The following is a 27,217-nucleotide window of genomic DNA, read 5'->3' as shown; positions in this document are numbered from 1 at the left end:
TTGGGATGAACTCTGGGAAACTGGAATGGATCAGATCAATTTCAGGTCGATTTCAGGAAGAACCTTGTTCTTCCGGTTTTTATTGCGCATGCTCGTAGTTCTTAGCGGAAGTAAATTTCCCAGAACGGAAGTAAATCGAGAGAGTTGAACTACTGTATTTCTAACACAGTATCGGCGGAACTCGTGCGTTTATTGAAGCAACAAAAGTAACAATAACGTCCTGCAGTTAACTAAAGAGAGAGTTAACAAAATAGCGTCTGGTGTTTTGATTTCCTTTAGTCTCTTTCTTGAGCATTCTGCTATATTTGTTTCATATCAAAGGTGTTGTTAGCCTTCCAGGATTCCGCCTGTTAAGACTGCGTGCGTGTGTCCGTTGTTGTTTTGCAGAGGACGGCTAAGAAATTTACATATTGCACAACGCACGGACAAGCTATTGTTCTGTTCATAAAAAAAATTGTTTGGCGACTTTCGCATATTTTTGTTTGGTGACTTTTGTATATTGGAAAGGCTTCTCGCTGAAAGCGCATCTTTTTAGGATAGGTTGCATGTTTTCGAGCAAACAATTTTTTCCTCGTCGAATGGCGGTGATATTAATAACGCGCACACGTCAACGCTATTGAAAAGGCGTAATTAGCATTTTTGCGACTCAGCACGTGCACCTGCCACACGTGTGTTATAATTTTTGATCAATTCTTTTTCTTTAGCAAAACCGCAACGCGTAATGCGTATTGCTTTTCTTCAAATTCTGCGTCATTAGTTATTATTTTGAATCGTGCACTGTCTGTCATATTCAGTTTTTCAACTGGAACGGAGATTTGAATGAAAACAGTAGTTCTAGCGAGATTTGTCGACCTTGTCCTTGGTGACGCCGTCGTTTGTTGTTTTAAATCTCCGTTCAGTATCGACGCTTAAAGGAAGTCCGTTTTTTATTCATGGTATCTTTTACGTTCAAAGAGAAGGGTAGAATTAGAAAATACTTCATTTATGTAGCACCATATCACGATTTCTTAGGTGTTTTTACAAAATTAAGCTGATATTTCTGAACATTTGACCATGGAAAACAAACAAGTGTTTTTTCAGGGTTTCCGGTTTGGTTTACTTCCGGGGAAGATTTTCAGACTTCCGTGTTGATTTCTTTTGTTCTGCGAGGGCCAATAGAGAAAGAGAAATACATTTCAGTTTCCCAGAGTGTCTACCGGCGACCCTACTGCTGACCAACCGCTGACGGACCGCGGAGCAGGGCACACCACACAGCGGTCCAACGCAGCGCGCGTGCGCAGTTCATGTGTAATTGCCGCCAAACTTTTCCATACAAAGTCTTAAATCTTCCGTAAACTTTTGCTTTAAAGCCAAAAGTTAACGCCGTCCCTGGAAAGTTAAGGTTTATACGCCCTTATGGATTGGAAATTTGATATTCATCTCCACTGAGTGTCCCACTTAACTGTTCTTTCACCGTACTATTTCTTTAACAATTTCTTGCAAAATCTCCCACTTTCAGTCAAAAGTTCGAGGCGGCAAAGACCGGATGTGACGTCAATTTTTGCGTTTGACCGCTGTGTGAGGGCACACAGCGGTCAAACGCAGCGCGCGTGCGCAGTTCATGTGTAATTGCTGCCAAAATTTTCCATACAAAGTCTTAAATTTTCCGTAAACTTTTGCTTTAAAGCCAAAAGTTAACGCCGTCCCTGGAAAGTTAAGGTTTATACGCTGCTTATGGATTGGAAATTTGATAATTCATCTCCACTGAGTGTCCCAGCTTGAACTGTTCTTTCACCGTACTATTTCTTTAACAATTTCTTGCAAAAGTTTGCTCACTTTCGAGTCAAAAGTTCGAGGCGGCGAAGAGCGGATGTGACGTCAACTTTTGCGTTTGACCGCTGTGTGGGAGCCGGGAGACACTCTGGGCTCGCATGTGCTACACCACCGCCTGCAATTTTTCAAGGTCAGCGGGAGAAGTCACGTGGTATAATTGTGGGCCAAATATTATGCGCATGTGTCAGTGCCAAGTCATGCCGGAAAATGCCGGATTAAACCTCTCTGGAGAGAGTTTCCGTTTCTCTTCAGCGTTTTTCGCTGACCTGTGGGTAGTATGGGTGAAGCTAACGAGCAGGACATCTTTGGACAGGACCTTCTTTCAGAAGCTTTAGGACAAAGTGGACTGAATCTCGATGAATACTTAGGAAATGCGCCGGGCAATGTTCTGTCCCAGGCCATGTTGAATGTTGGGAGTATCGGTGCAAATGATTTAGACTTCCTCGATGATATCAGTTTGTATAGAGATTTTATTCAAGACTCACCTTCCATAGCCTTAACAACATCAAATAACAGTGGGGTAACTTCCAGCTATGCCAATGCCCAAGAAAAGTCAAAAGTTTCTGGAGTCCAGCAAACTTTTCTGGAGCAACCGCGAACTTTACCAAACCTGACAGCTCATCAAACATCTCTTCAAACCCCTCGACAGTTCTTGCTTACGAGTCAAGATCAGCAGTTTATTTCTAAAGCACCCACCACTTCAGGTGTTCAAAGGCTGCAAAGCTCCACATCGCCGATTTTACTCAATTTATTGAACAGTGGAAATATAAACCCCCCTGCAAGCAACTTCACTGACACCGTCCAGAAGGAACTCACCAAAAAGTAAGACACGGTGATTTATAAGTTCAAATATAACTTTAACGCCTAGTCTGTTTGTTGTCTGATAGCATTTATTCAGCTCAAGCATGTTGTTTTCGTCTAACAAATGAGTAGTTTTGTTAAGTTTTATTTCACTGCTTGTTCCTGTTCACTTCCTGTCTTTGCCTACCTGTATAATATAACTGTATTTCCGGTTTATTGGGTTTCACTCCTCACCTGGCAGAAAGAAAAGAAGAGCAATTAAGGTCATTCCCCAGTATTGCAGTGAATAATATTCTCAAAACTACCAGCCTAGTTTTGTCCTACTGCACATGTAAGGTATCTGTCTTTGATTATTAATATATTTTTTCAATAACTGAGCAAATTCTTGCGCTGATTGGCTAATTTTTATTGACAATAAGAGTACAGCCAAAGAAAACTCGTTGCTGACGCAATCAGCGAAGGTTTTGTCAAACTTTTCAGCACTGATTTAGCACTTTATTCTTGATGAGGCGAGAATAATTTATACCACAAAACTAAAAGTCTTCAATGAGGAAATCATCTAAAATTTATCGGTTAAAACTTAAGAAACCATTGCAGCCTGAGAGCAAAAAGATGAGGATGTTTATCGGCGGTGAGCGGAATGTGTGCTGTCAATTAAATTAAGAAGCTGAACTGTGTTTTAGCGGATTATTTTTTGAACAATTTTCACTGGATTAAAGGTTAGTTGAACATTTCAAATTTTCTCTTGTATTTTTACCAGACTTTTGAATGTGATTCTCCAAATAAAAGCGACGAAATTTAGATTTCGCAGTGTATAGCAATCGCATCTTCCTGATGCATTTCTTTCCTTCGTTTTAAAATCAGTTTTTGCTTTGTGTTATTGTAAAAAAAATTGATTTTTTTTTATATGCGTCTGTTCTGTGATTGATTATAAATTTCGTCATAACATTGTCAAAGTTTGTTGTAGCTCCACATGTAGCGGCTCGTGGATCTACAACACTTTGATAATGTTATGACACAATTTATCATCAATAACAGGACAGTCACATAAAAAACTGATGTCAATTTGTTAATTGGCATATATTTACATGTACCCCTCTTTTCACAAACAAACAAGCAAACAGTGTTTTATGGTCTGGGAAGTTGACTTGTGTTTTTTAAGTAAGATGTTTGCAATTTTATAACATTTGTGTAAATTAATTACGGTAAGTTAGTTTTGTTTACTAGGGCAGCAGTAATTTGATATCAAATCTCTGCGAGAGAACGTTGTATGATTTCTTGATTTCTTCATTTTTAGAGATGTTTCAAGGTTATGGTCAAATCATGATGTAAGTTTAAACTCTGCTGTAGAGGTAAGCTTTCTTATGTACTTTACATGTTAGCCATGTTGCAATTAGAGTGCTGCTCAAAAGTAAGGTACCACTCTCTTGTTCTTGCCTCCAAAGGCGAGACACTTGTTTCGTAAGGAACTTTAAATGCTGTTTGTACAATGGTTTCAACCTCCAGTGAGATCTTAATGGTTGTTTGTAAAACATAGCAATTGCATGCAGGCAAATAACAGGACAATATTGTTTTGTCTGAGCTGTTTGCAGATGGTTGTCCAGTACATCCGGTTTTTGATTTACACTACATGAACATTAATTTGCAACTGATGTTGAGATGTCAACATTTTCTACATTTGCATGGGCTTTTGTTTACAAACTGACTTCCAGTAAGTCTGGTCGACTAATGTTGTAACCAGTTGTGACAACTTTTGTTAAGTCGTCAACTTTTGTAGCCTCCAACCTCTGCCAGGATTCAATTTCTGATAAGCATTCAAATTAAGATTTGAGACAATTAAGGTGCAGACAACTCAAGTTGATATAGGTTGAACATTGAACATGGATGTATTTAATTTTGTTCAAGGTTTGCATGTAGGTTGATGTGTTGTCCACAAGCACTTCATCCTTGACAACAAATAAAAATTATTTTGCCTGCTTTTTGTTGAATCACTTTCTTCCTGTCAGTGTCCAGGTCGACTTCCTTTACATTTAAATGTGTTAAAAACATTAAAACTAACCAACCATTTTATTGATAATTATTTACAATTCATAATCCTTCCTCCGATAACCAAAAGACTCTGAAAATTGAACACAGACAATAAACCTGTTTGAAATATTATTCATTCAAGTTTGGTCAGCGTATTTCATGTTTTTTTCAAAATTCTGATGTGTACATTTTGCAGTACGTTTTTAAAATTTACCACACATTTGAGCGGTACTGTATTAAAGCTCTATATATTAGGTGTAAGGGTTGCTTGAGGGACCAGGTGCCTAACTCATTTTAAAGCCCCAATCCCAGAAGCAATTTTCTTAGTTATTTTATCAATGTGACTACTCCAATCAAGTCTGTCGTCGATGATCACTCCAAGTGATTTTGCTGATGCGACCTGGCTAACTTGAAAATCATTGATTGCAACTTTCGGGGAACCTGTAAGATTACTAAGCCTCTGCCTAGATCCAATTTGTATAAACTCGGTTTTAGTCATCTTTAGAGTAAGTTTGTTTGCTCTCAGCCAGTTGTGAATGTTTTCTAGGTCTTCGTCCCGTTCACTTTCAGAGATGTAACTGATGTTTTCCCAGATTTTCGTGAAGTGAATTCGTTAATAATCTGCCAAGTCTTCTTGGCTAATCTAATTTCAGTATTTACTGCATTACGTTGTTTTTTAAATTGGGTCCAAGGGAGGGACAGGAAGCGCTTGGCTTGGTGTACGAGGAGCCCCCCATGTTTTAAATTGCTTCGCCGCCTCTGTTCCTTCTCTTTCAATACTATACTTTCATCATTTTGAATGCATGGTGATTTTTGTTGGTAGCAGCTTTTTTTTTTTTCTGTACACCATAGGTTGAAATATATGAAATAGACAAAAGATTAAGCATGTTTGACTCAATACATGAATTTTATTTGTAAATACAAAATATGATGCATTGCAAACAACACTGCTTCCAGAGGGAATAGAATCCATCTGTTAAAATGGTGAACTACTGCATCTTGGACCAAAATGAAATGATGATAGACCAAGATTGCATGACCTACCGGTACCACTTGCCCAGGGCTCAAAATCTTATGATCCACCCCCTATCTGCTCCCATCTACAGCCCTCTCATACTTGTTGACTAGTCCCAACGTAACTTCACTTTTGCTTAAAGTGATAGCGGATTTACTGTTTCAAGAAACCACATTAGGCAATACTTATAAGGTTTATTTTTTTATGCAATAGATCCATTCTTCAATTTTCTAAGGCTTCCTGACATGCTACTGCCCTTTCTAGGACTCTTTACAAATCTTATAGATCATAGATTAAAAATAACCCTATCTGAAAGGTTGGTATAACACAATATGCTTGTCTGAATTTCAAAAACATGACTGATCAAAGTCTAATGTAAATTCACTTTAAATTATAATTATTGCAATGGTCACATGTTTATCACTCAAATTAACTGAACAAACAAAACAATTTTCTTGTTGATTGCAAAGTTGTTCTTGCATGAGGTCCATGTTGGCATCTCCATGTTTCTGACATGCATTTCTCGTGTTCTTATAAAATTCCCTGTGTGCTTATGTGTGCATTTAAGTGTACTATTGCTTTATATTCTTATTTCAGAATAAGGGTATTGTGAACCATGAGGGCGAAGATGAGGAAGATGATGAGGAGGAAGATCTAGGGCATACTGATACCTATGCAGAATATGTTCCAAGTAAATGTAAGTAAATTTATAATCAATAACATGAGAAGCGCAACGGATTGGTAGCGCTAGCACAAACAAACTTTTGAACTCTGATGAAGGTGAACAGAAAAGTCACCGAAAATTTAGTTTCCAAAAAAACAGTTCGGCTTAAGAACCGTTTTATTTCATAAATGTCCAATACCAATCGCATTGCTGGTTCCAGTATTTTCAGTTATAAATGTAAGACTTAGTACCTTACTTTATGTTATTGGAGGGTGTAAACTTTACATCTGAAGTATGAATATTGGATGCTGCTTTGTGAGGATGTGGTAATAATTTATGTATGTTCTTTCATGGTAGTCTGTATTACATCCCCAGAGATAAGGAAACCAAAGTTTGCATCAAAAGTTGTAAATATGCAAGCATGCTTTTGCTTGCACATGAGTGTATGTAGGAAGAAGTGTTCTAAATTCCAGAGGTGGTACCCAATTCTTTGGTCTTAAAGTTGTATGCTTTGTTTAAATAATCATCTGGTAAAAGCGAGTTGAAACATTAAACTGATAAAACTGCTTTTGCATGGCTTAAAATTGCCATGGCTTAAAATCGCCAAACTTAAAAGATGTGGAACTCTTTAAAAGTCTGCTTTTAGGAAGCTAGCATTTAAATATTTATACAGGGTGAGACAAAAATATAAAAAAAAAATCATCTAACTAAAATTGCTAAAATTGCAATCAGGAGTAGACATTAAAGTTGTTTATAATTCGGATGCTGACTTTGTTGAAAATAAAACAACGCTCATAATGAACTTTTTACAAGACGTTTCGACTGAGAACCTTCGGTCTTCTTCGGTTTAAACATGGCAGAAAAAAGCAATGGCTTTTTTAATGGTTACACATTTGTATGCGTGCGAGTGACTAATACAACAAGTACACGCAAACGCTGTGCGAGACTAGGAACATTATTAAGTGAGTTATATACCGTAAAATTCTGGTTATAAGTCCCCCCCGCTTATAAGCCCTCCCGGTTATAGGCCCATCTACCTGGAAACAAGAAAATACATCCGATTATAAGCCCCCCTCTGCTGGATGACAGTACTGAACAAGGCTAAATGTTGCTTTAGTATGCGTTTTTAACTTAAAAACGTATTTTGATCAACACTCCCGTGCCTCTTTTCGAAACGTTTTTGTCATTCCGGTTATAGGCCCTCCCAGATATAAGCCCCTCCACTTATTAGCCCACCAAAAACCCCTTATGAAGTTTTATAAGCCCATGGCTTATAACCGGAATTCTATGGTACATATATATAATTAGTAGAAACCCAGCTGTGTTCTATTGGACAATCCGAGTGAAATAACTGAGTTCTCCCAAAATTTACCATTCGCTAATAGATATATAGTTACCAGTGCGAGTAGCTTTTTAAGTGGTTAAATTTTCTTTTGGTGATTTTCATAAGTGCACAATATTGTACGGGGATGTTTGGACGGACAATCCTTTAAAAGAATTTCTACTAAGAGACCAATCTAGGTGTAGCTCAAACCCTTCGTTTACCTCTATAAGCGATACTCAAAACTAAGAATGGAGTCTATGTTGACTATTTCTTCGTGTGAAAACCTAAACGAGACCATTATGGTCTAAAAATGTTAACGTTATTAGGCGAATTTTTTCCGGGACAAACCTAAGCGAGACAACTAAGTCCAAAATTTACCACCCTTAAGTAGACGACACATCCTCGTCACTTTCATGTGGAGATCTCCCCGGTGGGTTAAATTAATGCAAAATTGAGCATAGCGTGCAGTTTGAACAGGTAAAAGTTCCTTTCTAAAAGAGTATTTAACAATTTGATGAATAGAACCATCCAAGTTAAGGCATAGAAGTGTTTGAGAAAAGGAGCATTAGTGATCTAGCCAAGAAAGCTTGTAAAATGAAATTGCAAAAAACAAATGAAGTGGAAGTAGAAGGCTCGTACAAAGTTACATAAGCTTTCATGTTGATTGTAATTGTGCCAAGCTAAATTTTATTATAAATCTGACTGAACTGATTGGCCAAGTCTTAAAGTGGAGCTTCCCATTTATTGTGGGGGCTTGCTCCCACTATGTAACTGTGTAGGAGATTTTTTTGTAGCTTTGTAGGGTTTACAAGAGTTGTCACATGACTCATCATCAGTCGAGCTGGTCGAACAAGACACGTATGTCACATTCTTTTCGATCTGTCTAAAGAATTTCACCCAACGTGTTGACAACGGTTTTTTAGATCTTGCATTGACTAAGGGAGGTAGTTATTGGCATAAGAAGGTAGCTTTCTTACAAAAAATAATTCGAGTCAGACATTCTCCCGGTATCTCCGAAATCCAGAGTACATCAAGTACTCTGTTTGCGGGATTGCACGCGTGAATCTGTTACCATCTCACGGAGTTGTACACTGGCTATAATTTTTTTTATCAGTTTATTTTGTTGCAGCACATTTATCTCATGTTGCGATTACCTTTTTTACCTCAATTAACTGCCCAAAGCTGAAAATTTTTTAATCTCTTACTGCTAGGTAGCTTGCTGTGTGTAATCAGTTTATTTTGGTGCAGTTCAAACAACAATGATTGAGTAATTGATTTGTTCATTCGTGACAATAACAAGTTTCCAATTAACATAATACATGTCTAAGTTCATAAGCCTCCACATGTCCGCACCACAGACCAGTTATTAAATTTTCAATTCTGATTTCAATGTAGTTTAAATGTTTTCATTCTGGTACAAAAGAGTAAACAAGCAGCCAAATAAAGTGCTCATATACGTTAGCCCATGGATGCAAAACAAAATTAGTTAAAACCATTCACAGTTTAACTGAATGTCTTACAGCACAACAAAATGTGACTTTGCACAAGAAAACATACTCTAACGAACTTTTAAATACTGAGAGCATTCAATACCGAGTTTTCGAAACAAAATTGTTTTTAGTAGTTCGTAGTTTCAGTTCAGTTGTGAATATTGACCGTGTCAAACCGCAAACATTGACCGTGTCAAACTGGCATAAATAAGGCGTTCGAGGCACCTTTGACAGGCAGTTGCCAGGTAACACAACACCACACAATCTGTTACAATCACTGGGACAAAAGGGCGCATTGTAAAGACACTTTATAACACTCCAGAGATCTTTCTCGTGCTTCGATTTGTCGTGGCGGAATTTGATCACCTTGAAGTGCAAAAAAGTTTTGTTGGGAAAGGGTCGGAAAAGTCTTCTTTGTTTCGGACGACGAAAGGACTTTAATGTCATCACTTTTAAACCCAGGTATCCTTCCTGGAAGAGAGATTGCATTTTTCTCAACGTTAGTTCGACAGAAATGCGTGAACGTCTTCGATCAAAGCCTGGGGAAGCGTGTTTTCAGGTAGTCATTTTGTGTTACCATGAAATTACCATGAAATTACAACATGAATCAAGTCTGGGGAAAAAATAAATCTTGTCCTTAACTCTAGGGCACTTGATCAACTCCGAGGCAACAAAATTTAATTTTTTTTCTTGACAATGACAGCCGAAGATTCAACGGCAATGCTGGACTTGCAAGAGAAATATATTTTTCAACAATACATTTTTAATTACTCGGGTCTCCTGGTAAACCATTTAATGACAAAATTTCACAGAATATGGACGACTTCTGAGGGCATTGTGCTTGAAATATTTTGAGAAGAAAGTTCCGTCTGGCATCGTTTACTCCCTTTTCATTTAGCCTTCACAGTGAAACTGGGCAATAAATTTTGCTGCGTTTTACCATCAATTAATTTAGATGTACATGTAACTGAGATGTCCACACCATTCAAACGATTGAACTTTGTTAATTGCTTGCTTTAGAGTTACGGACTTGCTGCCAGAGACCAAAAAAAATAATTAAAATTTAACTTCTTAGCTGTCAAGCGACAGTGATAATTTTTTTGCTGTAAATGCAAAATTTATGCACAGTGGTTTCCATACACTCACTGATTAAAAACACAAACAAAATAGAGCAGTTGAAAAATAAATCTTTCAGATGTTTTGCTGTGAATAGCTTTACCCTTTGTTCGTTATTTGTCTTGTTCTGCAGACTGTTCTGCAAGCTTTATTTGCAGTTTGCAATTTCCTTTACCCATGGGCAACCTTGTCCCTAGGCCCAATCTCCGGTACCTACTAACTAAATAAGCGTCCATCACATACGCACCTATACGCACATACGCAGGCGCACATATACATACGCAGATACGCATACGCACATACGCAGTTCTTTGTTATTCATTGCTCTTGGTTTTCATTGTGTTGTATTGTTGGAGAAAACAAATGAAATATCTTTGCAAGAAAATTATAAAACAGCGCTGGTCGATCGGGTAGTGCGAAATTTACAGATAAAAACAAGCTAGCGTACTTCAAATCAAACTCGCATTAGCGATTTCTATATTATGACAAGACTTGTTTGCTAATCGATTGTCTAAGGCAAGTATCGAAAAAATCTTATCTCTGGTTCTTTTTTACATAAATCGCTGATTTAAACAGTGAAATGATTTCAATAATATTGAAGTTTATATGATGCGCCTTGAACATTTATAATTAACTTCCTTGCAAGATAAAAAAATCTTTCTGTAAGCACGCGCCGGCGAGACTTGTTAGTGAATTGTATGAAGTGTAACGACTGGTCACGGCGGCAGAAAAATTTGTGAGCCACTCAAGCTGTGCTAGCGTTCCATGCAAAAAATTCGTCAGCCGTTCGAGCAGGTCAAGCTACTATTCTTTTGAAAAAGTTGTCAGTCGTTCGAGAGGCTGATAGCTCTTTTACTCATTTTTGCTGGCGGTCACGCTAGTAAGTAAATATGATGTGTTGTTTACAAACACTTCGTGAATAATCGTGGTCCTCTTTCTGCTCCTGAGCTATCTAAGCTTTCATAACATATGTTTTATTTAAAACTTCAACTATATTCAACGAGTTACTTAATACTAGAAAAATGTTTTGATGTTTAACAGTATGCAAAATTAATGTTGATCGGGCGCTTTTAATTTGAGGTTGAAGATATTACCTTTTGGAATACACTGTCGACTAGTTCCTGCGAACAAGCTCTCTCGTTGGGAAAAGTAAACAGTTCTGCTCTTTCAGTTTGTAAGTCCTTGACTTCATTCAACATTTTTCTTTTTTCCAAGGAAAAACGTTTGATAGGCTTCAAAAGCCAGCAAAAGCTCCATGCGTCGCGAACGTCAATGCAGGATATCAAAGTTTTGCGGTTTCACGATGTCTGGGGTTTTAAGTTACAAGCGAAATAATTCCATGCGATAGTTTTGAGTCAATTCGAGTGCCTGTTTTTAAAGGCAGAGTATTTTACTGAGTCAATAAACTTTGTACACGTTGTTAAACTCAATATTTTCTTGTTTTTAAATCATGTCGGGATGCTTGATTAAAATGCAAATCAACGCGGCCGACAAGAAGCGTCACAGCTTTTAGTAGCGACAAAATCGTATCTCTAGTTCTATTTGGTATAATCGCCGATCTAAACGGTGAAGTATGTGCAAAATCATACATGTTTTTCGCGTATGTTTTGGGACGCTTATTTCTGAGCAGTACTATACCTACATAGGCAACCCCCAAAATTTCTGGGTTCAATGGGTTACCAATTCCTCTTACTTATGCACGCTTTGCTTGTGCGCTCCCTAGTATTTTTACGTTGGTTATTGAGGGAGATGCTGATGAACCTTAATTAGCAAATGTGGTTAAGAAGGTTATGAACATGTACCGAACTACCCAACAGTAAATTTTTAATTCAACTCAGTAAAGACCATTCCCAGAAGTACTGTTTTAAGATGTATTTAAAAATCATGTACCTGCTTTCTGTTACAAGTATATTCAAGCTGTTCCATAGAAAATTGATCAGTGGTATTAAACTACTTGTAGACTAATGACTGGCAACCATCAAAAGAACACAAAACACAGCACAAATAGTCATCACTGAGACTGAAGTGATAGTGCTAACTGATATTGTATTATATTTCAGTACAGATAGGACATCGTCATCCTGATCCAGTGGTGGAAACAAGGTAATAGATTATCTACACAATAACTGTAGGGATGTTGGGAAATTGTACTTTTTATTTTACTGTGTGTTGTAGTAATAAAGTAGAAACATTGGCCACCTAACAGGAGAATAATCAATAAATTATTTTGGATACATTCAAATTAAGCCATTGGTTTCAAGTTTAACCATTACCGGTATTGTATTTGAATGGTAAATAGGTAAATAAATAAATAACTAAATAAATAGTTTATGCAATCACTAGCATTGCATCTTGTGTCAAAACATGTAAGCAGCAGTTGGATAACAGTCATTTCGCGCAAACGTTGTCAGCCAAGCGCACGGTATTGACTGGCAGGACCATCACAAATTTATGTTCTGCCAGACAATGTCTTTAAACATGCACTATGCAGACTGTAGGAAAACTTTGAAGGTATAAATAAAAACTTTATTTTATGTGCATCAACTTACATATAAGCAAATAGAAAAAAATATGAAGAAGCGTTTGTGAAAAGTGTCAAATTAGGAGGTGAGGCATTGGAGAAATTACATTACTGAAATGTGTGTAACTACAATATCATGTTAATTCTTATCTTTCTGAAGGGCACATTACTTACCTGTAAGAATGGTAATCACAAATTCAGCATTACATGTTTAGGTTAGTAGGCGAGACGTAGTAGATATGAAAATTTTCATTCACAAGCCGTTTCCATCGTGCCTATTGTGCATTTGGCGTATGCTGATTATGGTTTCAGACGTTAAAAGTGTTTCAATGAACGTTTAAAAAAATAATGTGTTTCAAACATTTAAAACGTTTCAGTATTAATTATTATTTTTCATCGATGTACGGACATCCGTCATGTACATTGCGGTTTTCATGCTCAGCTGACTTGTTGTGGTGGATTAAATTTCTCTGTTTTCAGGTCTCAAAACACACATACGACCCGTATTTCCAGCTCAATCGACCAACTTGAAAAACACAACAACTTATGCTCGCACATCATTAGAATAATGTTCACTCTTGATCTGATAAATTTTGTGTGTTTTATGGCTCTTTTGATTCTGCTTCTTTCCTAAACAGTTCCAAAACAAAAAACGGTGCATCATTTGCTATTAAAACAAACTGTTCCATTCATAAATTTCGCCTTTATGTAAATCAGCACTTAAAGTGCCTATGAAGTAAAAAATATTTTTGCGTTTTTTTGTAGCTTATTATATGTACTTTTCGAAATGCCCAAAAGCGAATAGTGTCAAAGAGAGAAAAGTCCGAGTTTTTGAATTTGACGTCTGAAAAGTGGGGCCATTTTGCGCGCGGCCAAAACGATCGTATTACAAGGTCGTGACGTAGGAAATTGTTCAGACGACTCGAGCGTAATGGCGGATAAGAGAAGTGTGAGTGCAAGTGGTAACCAATGCGTGCTCGGTGGCCCCAATAAAACCAGTTGCCGGGACAAAACAAGTACAGCGAGAGTATCGATGCATTATCTACACAAAAACTAAACTTTGCGGTAGAACTGGAGTTGGTTTTTGCGAATTCACGGCGACGATGTCCCACAAATCAGCCTCCAGCACATTTTGACGAAAACTGCAACGATGGTCTTCGGCATTTTATTCAGACAGTGGAAAACATATCCAGCTAGAGGTATCTAATCCAAGGGGCTATTGCCACAAGAAACACTGCTCGTCAAACTTTCTTCTTGTCTCTCGTGATCGGAAAGCACATTAAATTTTGTATTTATGCACTTAGCATTTGTAGATTTGTTTCGATTTCTCAAAGCACACCACGACTCGTTCGAGAATATATGAAGTAAATGAATCATACAATAAATGTAAGGGTAAATAAAGGCGCCCCAAGTTATTTAGTGAAGTAATGTTTGGTTTTATAGGCTGTGTTATGATTAATGAAGCTATCCAGTAATAAAATTGAAGTTATTGCTTCCTTTCTGGGCGCCATTTTGATTTTTGGTTTATAGTGCAAACTACAGCACTTGAATATACTTTATTTTTGACACCCACGAATGCCACGTAGAAGAATTATTATATAATAGAAACTGAATATATCTGAAATATTTATGATATGCATGCTGTTAATATAAAGAAAGCACAGTCTATACTAACACATGTAAATGTAAATATAAAGTAGGCCCTGGCCCTGGTCAAAGATTGTATACCTGTCTTTTTGAATGAAAGCTTTGTTACTCTCATTTGATTAATACTCAAGTTCCATCAGTTTACGACACACATATAGTGAGACTGAAGTATAGCAACTTAGTGTTGATGGAATGCTAGCCCAGGGGTTTCAATAGAAGCCGGCAACCGGCAAATTTCGCCGCCTACTTTCTAAGACCTTCTAACATTAACTAACATTAAATTTCATTTGAGTTCCTTGAGTTTCTCGAGTCACACAATTTCTCACCTGTTAAATATGAAATATGGAATAAAAAGAAAACGCTTTCTTTGCTGTGTCCATTTTTTTTTGTCGCTGTATTAGTATATTTCTGAAAGGTTACGGCCAGGGGGGCTGGCAGCGAGGCCTGGGACCGAGTCTCGATGATTGCCCCAGTTAAGAAATTTGGCCGAGTGAGACTAGGTACTAGTTTAATTAAAAACAAAGATGGCGGAAGTTAATGGCGGACGGACGTTTGCGAAGGTTCATAAACGTTTCGAGAACTGTTTCCACGTTCAAACATCCAGGGGATGGTTTAAGCACTTTTTATCTAAATTTCGATTTTTAAGAAATATCACAAGTGAAATTTACGCCGCAAACCGGCGAACGGGACCGCCACTGAGTTTTTTACATCCCATTGAAGACAGCGAAATCTCAGCAGAATATTTTTAGTAATTGTTTCATACACTGAATAAGCTGATCGATCTTTATTTCTGGACTAGACGCCATGATGGTAAGGGTAGCCATTTTCGAGCAGTTTTTTTTTTCTGTAAGACTTATATCAAACCGTAGTTGTTTAATATTGAGAAAGTGCAGAAGATTTGATATGACTCGTTTTGTTTTATTTCCCAAAGCCTCAGATCAGAGCCTAGTTAGAATTTGAATATAAAAATATAATATTTAGAGTAACATGGTACTGAAATGCAGTATATCGAAATAAAATATATCAAAATATAATTGGCCTACCAGTATTTTTTATTTTATGTTTTGCACCACTTACAATAACATTTCAGTCATGTCAATTAGTGTTGTTAGATTAAGTGGTAATGTTTGCAACAGTTTTCTTTATATTAACTTTTGAACTGAGCATGTCTTCCTGATAATGGCGCTCACTAAGAAAGCTGGTGGGGTAAACTTGCATTTAGATTTTGCCTATCACACCTGTGGGGTGAGAATTGAAACTTGCAGGAGGTTGGTTGGTTGTAGAATGCCCCAGTCATCGTCAGTCACCTTAAACTTAGAGACCATGGTTTGCTGTATTTCCTTGAGAAAAAATGAAACTTGAGTTCTGAGGGGGCTTAAAATGTTTTTGGCAGCTCATAATTTTGAAATGCTTTTGCAATTAAAACAATTATACCGCATGGTGGAGTTTGCAAAGGATCTGCTCCTCAAATCTACATGTGTGTTACCTGGTAGAGACATAATTGAGACACCAGTGTTCTCCCCAGGTATTTAAGGCCAGGCGGGCCGCCTAGCTTGATTCACAGGAAAATCGTTGCTGCCTGGCTTAAAAATTGAAGATGTAACACAACATAACCCTACTGTTTGAGATCTGGAACAGGAATTCCTATCCATAAGCAAAGACGAAATCACTTTTTTACTGTGTTTTCGCACCTTTAATATCATTATAAAAGTCATTTACCCTTGCATTAATGTGTTTAAATCTGTGAGTGTGATGCATTCGTTTTGTTGAGCAGAAGCTACCTTAGCTTTATCAAATTGCTACAGAAACACAACAGCACTTCAAAGTGTCGTACATGGAGTACTAAACGAAGTTCTCGTGTTCGTATAAAGAACGGTGAACTCAGCCGACTTGGGTTGCTCAGAAAAGAAACTAAAATTAGTAAATTTTACTCTGGAAAAAAGACAGAAAAGTGATAGTAACGTGGGGGAACAAGTTCCGCAAATCAGGTTTTGACGGCATTTAAAAATCACAGTCAGAATACCGCCTGGCCTTCTCAAAATCCTGGGGAGAACACTGGACACTGCATGGGATCTGACACTGTTAAAAAAACCTATTGAGACTACTCACATTCAGTTGAATAATTTTCCTGCTGACCAGGAAAATGTTTCAGATGTAAATGTAAAAAAAATGTAAAATTAAAGTTGTTTACAGTGGTCATCCACTTAGCTTCAACGGAAACAAGAATTTTAAATGAACATAACAGTTACAAATTCCAACAAGCAGTAGGCAGACCAGTTTTCTATCTACAAAGCATGACCAAGGATTTGATCTCAGGACAACCGAGAACAAATTCAGCTGGTTGCTGGGTAGAGGGTTTTGACCTGGGTTCTCTGAATTACAACACCAGTGCCCTTAACCACTTGGCCACACTGTCTCCTAAAAAATAGTGATAGATGATAGATGTGCATTTTTAGGGTGCCTGGGGAAAAACAGTATTGCAATAATAATATTGTAGTATTTTTTTTATTACCGGCAAGGGGTTGCATCCCCATGAGTAGCTCACTTGGAGATGTGAAATTAACCCTGGGAGAGAAAATTAAGTATGGTAGCTCAATGTACTTGTTTGCAACAGTCATTCTATTGTTGATGGGCAAATTTATCATTTTTCCAGTGCTGAAGTGTTTCAGTACATAAGACAAGCATTGACTTTGCCACCCCCTTTATTTGCTGTAATTAAATTGTGATCCCTCTGACCCTGTTCAACCGAAGAATTTACCCAAAACATAATCAACAGTTTCTGCATGTGTAAGCAAGGCACTTCAGATTGCACAGTTTAGGTAATTGAAGTCATACCCTCTGCAATTTTTATTATTACTTTTTCCATTTAAATTTAAGTGAAGAAATTAATTTATTCTTTTTGGATTTCTTTGCCTTGACTTCACCTCGATCTTGCACCGGCAAAGGGGAAAAAAAGAAAAATCGAAATCAAACATGAAAACATTTGTTCTCCTGTGGGCACATTCGCATGGACATGATGGAAAATGCTTTGAAATTCGATTTTCAACCGAAAGCAACTCGGCACTTCATATGCAATATTCGGTTCTAGAAATAAATGCTCCCATAAAACATTCGATCAGAAGATGAATTTCTAAAAATAAATTCGATGTTTCATATGCAAACTAAGCTTGTATAAAGACACAGAACTTGAGACAGGTACTGTATATAAATGTAACCTTTAATAAAGCTAAGTTCAAGCCTACTTGACAATACGGTAGACTACAGAGTGCTTCGGGCCTTAGCAGGGGCAGTCGTGAAACACTTCGACGCTGTTACTGATTTTCTATATAAGTGAAGGAGACTTGCGATTGAAATATTTTCTTTTGCTGGCGTGAAGATGAGATAACACTCGACTGGGAAAATCTCAGCCCACGCAGTATGTATTCAGAAACTTGTCCCGAAACATGTCACTGGCTCCTTGCTCATTTAAATTTTTAACTGCTCTACTAACCTAAAACAAAGCTGATCCTTCATTTCATTAGTCTTGATTGTCTCAGAACTGCCACAAAAAACTCTAACGGCAAATAAGCGGCAATAACCAACAGCGAATTCATTTTCTACAGTCAACTCGACACGCGACGCCATGTTGTTTCCTTTTTGCCAATGCATTGTGCGCATGCTCCGTACGGTTCTCGAATGATTGACAGATTTCTTTACTGGGGCGATCATAGAAAGCTAAAAAGCGGCAAGATCAAAGGTAGCTGCCAGCCCCCCTGGTTACGGCTGTATAACGATTTCAACACGCGGTAGTTTACTTGCGTAGTCACCCACGTCGATTAAACAGGAGAGGGACTGGTGTCAATAGTTTTAAGTTTCCCAAATCCAAGTTTCTGGCTCTCTCAAAACAGTATTATTGTTTTCATTCTATTATTAGTCACCCAGACCCCAGTCTCCCAGTTGAACAAACCCTTTGTACTTGTCAACTTGATGTTTTAGTTATAAAAAACAAAGAAAATCATTCTGTACTTTTTTTCATAGACTGGTACTTATTGTTCAAGTGCACAAAAAAGTGTAAACTAAAAAATTACATCAAAGTAGGATACCAAATGAATACAAATGTTTATTGTGGCAGTGCAGTGTCAGGGGGGTGTTTACATGATCCCTGGTGTGAGATGAAAAATTAATTCTGTCTGTACATAAGCCATATTTGGGGTGTGCTGAGTTTTACATTGCCTTTTAAAAAAATATATATATGAAGCAAACAGTCATCAGCCAAGTCATATTTCATGTTTACATCACACCGTAATAAACTTTTATAGTGGTACAGTAACCAGGGTAACCTTGCACCGGTATGACTTGCTCTGGTGTGACATTTTATTGTAGTGTTTAATCATATCACCCTCTTAGTACAATGTGCCAAATATCATTCTGAATGCAAGATTTCAAGTGCCATAATGTAGGGTGGGTAGAATAACAAGCATCTGCGATAAAATATTTTTATTACCTTTTCCTTTTTTTTCTGGTAATTAATTTTGCATGTAAGTAGCAGAACCTCATGCCCTCTACAAAGAGCGCCAACCTCTTTCATAACCCCAAAGGCAGGAATTTATACCAAATGTTATGATCTGACATGTAAACATAAGCTGGCAATGGGCCTTTAACTATCCCAGCCCATGTATCCACAAATCTAATAGATAAGCCATTCATCTGAGTCTGCCATAGGGATTCTAAAGAACAAAGAACATGTATAAAATTAACAGGGATCTTTTTAAGTTTAAAAGTTCTTAAAATTTTAGTGGCAATTGTAAATGGGCACTCTACCATGCAGAAATATATAAATATATATACATGTATCAGATTATTAAATACACACCAGGTTTATTACCACACCGCAGCTAAACAAATTCAACAAATAAATGACAGTTTTATTTTTATTTTTTTTTAGAGTTTTTTCTCGCCAGTGCGCTTTATTTTGTTATTTTCTGTTTTGTTGCATTCATTTTTTTTTACTTTATTTTTTTTTATTAGTGTTGATAGTATTTACAAGATTAAGTTACAGTAGACCATACAGCGTACATATAACAGAAGCGTTCTACAGGATATTGAGATTAGCTACTTGAGATTATAATTTTATGAACAATGCATATAACTATCATATTTAGTTACAATGAAAAAAAAAACAAGTTACGACAAAAGAATTTAGTTTTTTTTAAAAAAAAAAAAAAGAATAATGCACAGAGAAAAAAAAAAGGAAAAAATATAAAAGAAAAAAAAAATTACAAGAGATTTCCGTATGTTTGATTGAACTTATTAAGACTGTTATTTTGTATGGCAATTTCTCTTTGTATATTAAGTTTGTCCATTAAGAGTGCGAGAAAGCTGTTGAAACATAATTTTTCGTCGTGTAAGCTTTTACAGTATATGGAGTACTTAGCAATAAGAAGCGTGTAGTTTAAAGCGTACATGTGAATCTTGTTGTCAAAAATTCCATATAAAATCATAGAGTTTAATAAGGTAATATTTTCTTTAGTTTTGCTGGACCACCAATTTTGAAATAAATTCCAAAAAGCTAAAGTTGAAGGGCAGTGCAAAAACATGTGATCTAAAGAATGTCTGTCAGTGAGACATTGAGGGCATATGTCATTATCCGATATTTTGGCCTTAAAAAGGCTAACCTTTGTTGGAAGAATATTATGAATAATCTTGAATTGAAACATTGATATCTTAATGTCATTTTTTATCTGGAAAGGTAATTCATAAACTCTGTTTATGTTTGCTGGATTAAAACCATACCTTAAGATTTTGCCTTCAGCGGTGGGGGGTAAAAAGGCGTTTTTTATCATAACGGAGTAGACGGTTTTGGTAGAGATTTGATTAGTTGTATTTTCATTTTCCGGCATTTGCCGGGGATTTCTTTTTATTGCTAATTTCCAATTCGACGGAATGCAATTTATCAATCCAAAATATAAAGTGAAAGGTGTTTCAAGATGAAATTTTTCGGAGAATTGATTAAAAGAAAGGAAATTACCGTCGTCTTGAAGAAGGTCTTTAATACGTAGAATATTTTTTTTGAACCAGTTTTTATAAAAAGGTGTTTTGCCTTCGATTTTTATGTTGCGGTTATTCCAAATTATTTCATCGTGTGGAGATGTAACGTTTTGAAAAGGTTGTTTTGTGCTTTGCCAATGTTTTAAGACTTCGTGATAGAAACTTGGGAGGCGGTTAAGTTGCAGGGAATTGATATCATAATTGCAGTGTGTCAGAAAAGACAGTCCTCCATAATTTTCCAACGCAATCTCGGGGATAATCTTCCAGGATGCGTCAGTTCTGGTTTGCAAACGTGGTATCCAAGCGACTTTTAAAGCTTTATTCATTATGTCAAAATCAGTCATCTTGAGTCCGCCGTGTTTTTTCTCACCGATGATAGTTGATTTTTTTATCTTTGCAGGTTTTCCATCCCAAATAAAGTTGAATATTAATTTCTCGATCTCTTTGATAAATTTTTCTGGGATAACAAGAACAGAGGCGTTATAGATTAATTTAGAAAGTCCGAAAGTTTTAACAATGTTTATTTTCCCGTAAAGTGTTAAATTTCTTCTTTTCCAACTGTTAAGCGTCTTTTCTAAGTTTCGAATTTTCTCTGCAAAGTTTAACTCGTTAGTTTTATTTGTGTCATAAGAAAAGAAAATACCAAGAGCTTTTATTGGGTCCCGCGGCCAGCGGAAGCCAAAAGGAGTTTCGGCATTATTTTTCCATTGACCAAGCCACATTCCTTCAGACTTTGTGGTGTTAATTTCTAAGCCGGAGAGGTTTTTGAACTTATCAAGTAGAGTTAGCAGGTGGTCAACAGAATCCAGGTCACGTACAAAAACAGTGGTATCATCTGCATATAGAGAAACTTTAATTTCTTTCTCACCTACATTGATGCCTTTTATGGTGGTATCGTTTTTAATTGCCCTCGTGAGTATTTCTATGCCAATTACGAACAATAGTCCGGACAAGGGACAACCTTGTCTTACACCTCTTTCTACGGTAAAAAATTCTGATGCGAATCCATTATTGAGAACGCAGCTTGAAACATTGTTATAAAAAATTTTGACCCAATTTTGAATGTCAGGTCCGAAATTGAATTTTTTAAGGCAGCTGTTAATAAATTCCCATTCAATGGTATCAAAAGCTTTCTTGAAGTCTATAAAAAGGGCGATTCCAGGAATGTTGTTCTCGTCTGTGTATTTCATGATGTCAGAAATTAAACGAACATTTTCACCAATATACCGGTTTTTGATGTAACCGGTTTGATCGGGGTTAATAACTTTTGGAAGAACCTTTTCTAGCCGTTTTGCAATGACTTTCGTTAAAATTTTATAATCAGTATTAAGAAGAGATATTGGTCTGAGATTGTCGAGTACAGTGGTGTCTTTGTTTGGTTTCGGGATGAGTGTAATAATTCCCCGTCTTTGAGATATCGATAGTTTTCCGCTATCGTAGGCATAATCAAAACATTGTAACATATCGGAGTGTAGTTCTTTCCAGAAGTGTTTATAGAATTCTGTCTGTAACCCATCTGTACCTGGTGATTTTTCATTTTTTCGACTTTTTTTGCTTGTTTACAAGCAAAAAAAGTAGAATAGCGTTTACCTGGGCTAAAATCTGAACCGGAAGGGATTGCATTCTTGTTAACTCTCAAGGGACTGTTTTAATTTCTCAAGGGAATACTTTCCGCTGTGGGTGATCAAAGCGCGTGACTTGTAAAGTGTCGCTCTATAGTTGTGCTTTAGCACTTCCGTTCTTGTAGAAAAAACGTGACTTGTCAAATTTACAAACATTATATAAAAATCAAAAACGTGAGTAGCCCAAATCTTACGTCACATAACCAATTAAGAATGTAAGGGGTTCAGCGCTCGAAGGCAGCGAAGTTTAAAACGATTAAGAACGCAATTTTTACTAGTACAAGTATTTAGGCGCTAATATTAATTTAACCTAAAATCACATAGCGAAAACAAAGACCGCTTGGACATGTCCAAGCTATTTAAAACTACCACTACGTCAGACCCATGTCACGCGATCTCTCGCTTGTAGCTATAAATAATCATTCACCTATTTTCAGTTTGAATACTCTGCGCTCTGTTTGTGTGAAATATTTATTGTTGTGTTACTCAAGCGTTTGGCTCGGAGCGAGTACAAGTCGTACAATTTACCCGGAACGTGTTAAATATTGCAAAACAACGACTTATTTTCTGGATATCCCAATTTTTGTTTTGAGTTTACGGTATTTTGAGAATCGAAACGTAAGTTGCAAGCTCAGCAAGAATGTGTCAAAGCACGGGATACACGTCATCGCGCCAGGGGAATTACCAAAAGCTTGTCGGAAGACGCTAAACGGAGAAACACAATGGGATAGCCTTTATAGTCTACTCTTTATTTTGGCGTGATTTAGCCTGCGAATACAGCCGCCTCTCATTGGCGTCCCAATTCATGTCACGTTCACTCCGTGACTAACGCAAACACGACTTGTGTGTTTCTCAAGTGACTGCTTTTCTAAAGATTTTACTGTGCGGCGCCGTGCCTTTAATTTAGCCAAAGCACTGAAAGAGGTCAGGAGGTCAAACATTACCCGCACGAACACACTAAAACGTTGCTAATAGTTAACCAAAGGGAACTCATTTCGTGACAATTGATTATTTCTGCTGAGTTGCACAATTTAGAATTGCAACATCACCTTATTGTTACTTATTTTCGCGGGCACTTAATTTCGCAAAAATGGAACAGGAATATTTCGCGAGACTTAATTTTCGCGATTTGGCCCAAAATACGTGATTAGTATACGTAATTGGACTACATGCTGTCCAATTTGGAAATAATTTGATGAAAAAAATTCCGAGGGCAGCCAAAATTGGACGAGGCCGTAGGCCGAGTCCAATTTGGCTGTCAGAGGAATTTTTTGAATCTAATTATTTCCAAATTGGACAAGCATGTAGTCCGGTTACATATTAATTATATAGCTTTTAGTCAGTCAATCCAGCGTAAATAATAAACTTTTTTATATGTCCAGAGCGGGAAAAACAGTCAACAATAGTAGGCATAACACAGCACATGCAACTCACTCAAAGCATTGTCTTCACGAATAAAAATTAAACAAAACAGTGCAATTTTATTCACCTGAGTTTGCGAAGCTTGCTACAAAGTGAGTGAAAACACTGCATCAATCAACGAAAGTCGTAAACAAAGTGTCCGAAGAGCTTTACAACTTCTTGAATCTGACATACTCCTTTCCACTATTTTGTTCAAACTTCATGGCCGTGTTTTCTTTTCGAATTTCAGCATAAACGACAAAGAATTGCATCCAGCTCGTGGCGATGAATATCTGACAGATTTCTTGCTTCCCTTCGCTGCACTTACGTTCACCCAAGTTTTGTACTATTAGAGGCGTTTTGCTCTTAGTTTTTGCTTCTTAGTGTAGCTAGCTCCTCCTCTGGCAACGTAAAAAATTTCTCTTTGTTGTTACTATTGCTGGAAAGCTCAAAAGGAATGGAAAAACGTAGCAAACTTGCCTTAAAAATTCCGCCATTGTCGACTAACAATGCGACAAGTTTACCGGGCTGACGCTATGCTTAATGCTAATTGGCTGATATCCGTCACATGTCGCTTTTCCTTCGATTTGATTGGCTGAGACAAAACTGTCCAATTTTTCTTAAATAATTGGACAGTTTGCGCATTTTACCTGAAAGTCCTATTCGAAACTATCCAAATTTAATCTCAAATTGGACAGTTCTCAGAAATTAAGGAAAAATAGCTGCGCTGACAATATAGGATTTACTGACAGCTATATAATTAGCATAAAAAATACAATAGAAATCGTTTAGAATTAATTTTTCGCGGGTCTTTAATTTCGCGATTTTTTGAAAATCGCGAAAATCGCGAAAATTAAGCCCCGCGAAAATAAGTAACAAAGTGCACTATTACTAAAAATAGATTTCACCACAGTGAGTCGTGAGTCGGACAACAATTTTAGTTTTGGCAAAGGCTTTGTATGGAGGGGACGCATTCTTGACAAGAAAAAAAGGGCGAGAAAGGCACAATTTGAGGCCGAGATTCTCGAAAGGCTCGAAAAATGATAGATTTCAAACATTTTTGCTTTAGTAAGTGAAAAACAGATTGAAGGTATCCAAAAAGTGGCCCAAAATTGAATTTATTAGTCGAAGATCCGGTAATGACACCTTGATTTCCAGTGCAAAATTATTCAGGCTGCCGAGAAATTTAAGCGGCGGATAGCGAATTACTATCGAATTATATAATTGCGAAGGATAGCACTTGTATGTTTGCTTCATTTAGGCACCGGAAAGATCGTCGGTTGCAAGAAGTTCAGAATTCTTCCCGAATTTGACGGCACTGATCGCCGGCCATCCGATCTGTTTCGACACATGATAGATAGAGGGCGAAAATATTATGCTATTCAAACGCCTTTCTAATGGAATTGACGGCGGGTTTGATTTAAATAAAGCTATTATTTATCCCCATTACTATTACAGACTGCAGCTACAGCTGCCGAGCTCGAACAGTGTATATTAAATAGTATTTGCCACGACAATCGTGTAACCAAATTGACCTCTTTAAATATTCGGGTCAGGCAAGGGGACCGATCGGACGAGCGTTTCTTTGTGTAATTTTGTGGTGGCATAAATCTGAGGTTAGCTCTGTTGTGTTGCAAAATGTGCCACTAAGAACAGTGTAAACTCTTTGCATTTCTCATAAAAATAAATGTTTTCTTTCAGCAAATCCCGGCAGCAAATCGGGCCTTTATAATCCATTCAATAACTGAGAGTAAAACATTTTACACATTTATTGAATAATCGCTCTGTTTGACAAACCTTTTGTTTCAAACCACGGTTTGAGCTTTCTACGTTGCACAGGTAAGGCTTTCCGAAGTCCGAGCCAATCTGGCCATGGTTTTGTGAAACAATCGCTAAATATGCCTCCAAAGTGCCCGCCAACCATACATTGCTCTTACAGAGCGGTGTCCGAATTTTGACTCACACCGGGGGTCAAATTCTGTGACGTCATTAGTGCGCTTCGCTAATTGCAACATCATTAAATGTGTTAAGTGATATTTATAAGTGTTTTTGTAGCTTTCGAATAACAAAATGTTTTGTGAAACATTTGAGAAGAAAAATAAGCGATAGGAAAATAGAACGACGTTTCGATGACGCCTTGTCATCATTATCAAGTTTTATTATAATACGGAGTTCAGGCTTATATAGTGATCTAGGGTGTGATAATATACAGTCGAACCCCTATTAAGCGGCCACCCATTAAGCGGCCAATCCCTATTAAGCGGCCAGTTACTAAAGACCCGAAAATATTGTCAGTAAAATACTGTAAATATAACCCCTTTAAAGCGGCCACCCCTATTAAGCGGCCGCGGCCACCTTTCTGCCGCCCCGATGAGCGTTCTTCTATTGTTTTACCTCTATTTAGCGGCCAATAAGAATGTTATATACGATATTTAAATTAATTTCCAACAATCTCAGACCGTGACGGCCGATAAAATCATTCAAACACAGGTTTATTGTCGTCTTCCTGTGATTCCGTTATTCCTTTTCACCTTATTTTGTATTGAAATAATGTTACCTTTTAAAAAGACCTTATGCTAATTTCTGACAAACCCCTATTAAGCGGCCAACCTCTATTAAGCGGCCAGTTGCTATTTCCCCGAGGGTGCATGGCCACTTTTTGATTGGTCGTTAGTAAAACTGCCGTCTGAAAGTTTCAATTTTGTAGTTGTCTTTCTTTCAAAATTTCTTTTTTCTAAACCATAGAAATATCTTGTATTTCGTTCCCCGTGCTCATGCCACCTGACTTTGCTTCTAAGAATCGTACCATTCGTCTTATGTTGCATGATATTTTTTAAGCGGGATCTAACATGATAGATTTCGTTGATAGTTTGCTTGTTATTGGGTTGTTTTTCAGCATTCTTGTAAAGTTCGTTGATAGATAGATAGATAGATAGATAGATAGATAGATAGATAGATAGATTCGTTGATAGTTCGTAGATCTTCTTTTCTTTGCTTTATTTTTAGAATATTTAATGGTAAAACCTCTTATTTCCATCTTAATTAAATCCCATTTGAGGGTTAAGTCCTCGACGTCTTTATATTTTTGCCTAAAGTTGGGAATTTCTGCACGCAAACCGGAGACATAGGTTTCATCTTTAAGGAGCGATTGGTTTAACTTCCAGAAGCCAGGACCTTTTTTATGCTTCAGTTCATCGGATTTTAAGTGAATCATTATTGCCGAATGATCTGTTTCGGGTGCGTATAGGATTTTGCAATTTTCGGTTAAATCATTCAACTTTTTAGAAATTAAGAAAAAGTTGAGGCGGCATTGAATTTTAAACGATTTATTTCTCCACGTAAACTCTTCTGCATCTGGGTTAAGAGAAAGCCAAATGTCATTTAGATCGTAAAGGTTGCATAATTTGTGGATTTCTTCGACTACCGAATGCTTTCGGTTACTTGGATTACCTCCTTTTTTATCTTTTTCTGATAATGTGCAGTTAAAATCGCCACCTATTATGATTGTTTCTTCAGAAAATTCTTGGAGGTGTCCTTGAAGCTCTTTGAAAAAGACGACTTGTTGATTAACATCGTTTGGAGCGTAAATGTTGACGAGTACAATTCGAGTGTCTGCGAGCGCTATATCTAATATAATATATCTCCCGTTTTTGTCGCAGATTTTCTTTTCAACTTTGCACTTTATTTTAGGATTGATAAGAATCATGGTGCCTTTACTATGATTTGTGCCGTGGCTAAAAAACACCTCG

General features: G+C 37.1%; 2 protein-coding genes across 2 annotated transcripts in view; one reads left to right on the top strand and one right to left on the bottom strand.

Moving 5' to 3' along the window:
- LOC144647380 (uncharacterized) overlaps positions 1 to 27,217 on the bottom strand; it is a 308,906-nt gene that overhangs the window by 113,359 nt on the left and 168,330 nt on the right. The gene's annotated exons all lie outside the window — the stretch shown is intronic.
- Positions 1,994 to 27,217, top strand: part of LOC144645921 (protein strawberry notch homolog 1-like) — a 161,662-nt gene continuing 136,438 nt past the window's right edge. The window contains exons 1-4 of the mRNA XM_078505435.1: positions 1,994 to 2,634; positions 3,911 to 3,965; positions 6,254 to 6,353; positions 12,311 to 12,353. Coding sequence (XP_078361561.1) covers positions 2,090 to 2,634; positions 3,911 to 3,965; positions 6,254 to 6,353; positions 12,311 to 12,353 — 743 coding nt within the window. The 5' untranslated portion in view covers positions 1,994 to 2,089. The remainder of the gene's footprint in view (positions 2,635 to 3,910; positions 3,966 to 6,253; positions 6,354 to 12,310; positions 12,354 to 27,217) is intronic.

This window comes from Oculina patagonica, chromosome 3 (assembly GCF_052425735.1).
Source record: "Oculina patagonica isolate OP01 chromosome 3, crgOcupat, whole genome shotgun sequence".
NCBI lineage: Eukaryota > Metazoa > Cnidaria > Anthozoa > Scleractinia > Oculinidae > Oculina > Oculina patagonica.
Note: the sequence above shows the minus strand (reverse complement) of the source record. Positions and strands in the feature narration are given on the sequence as shown.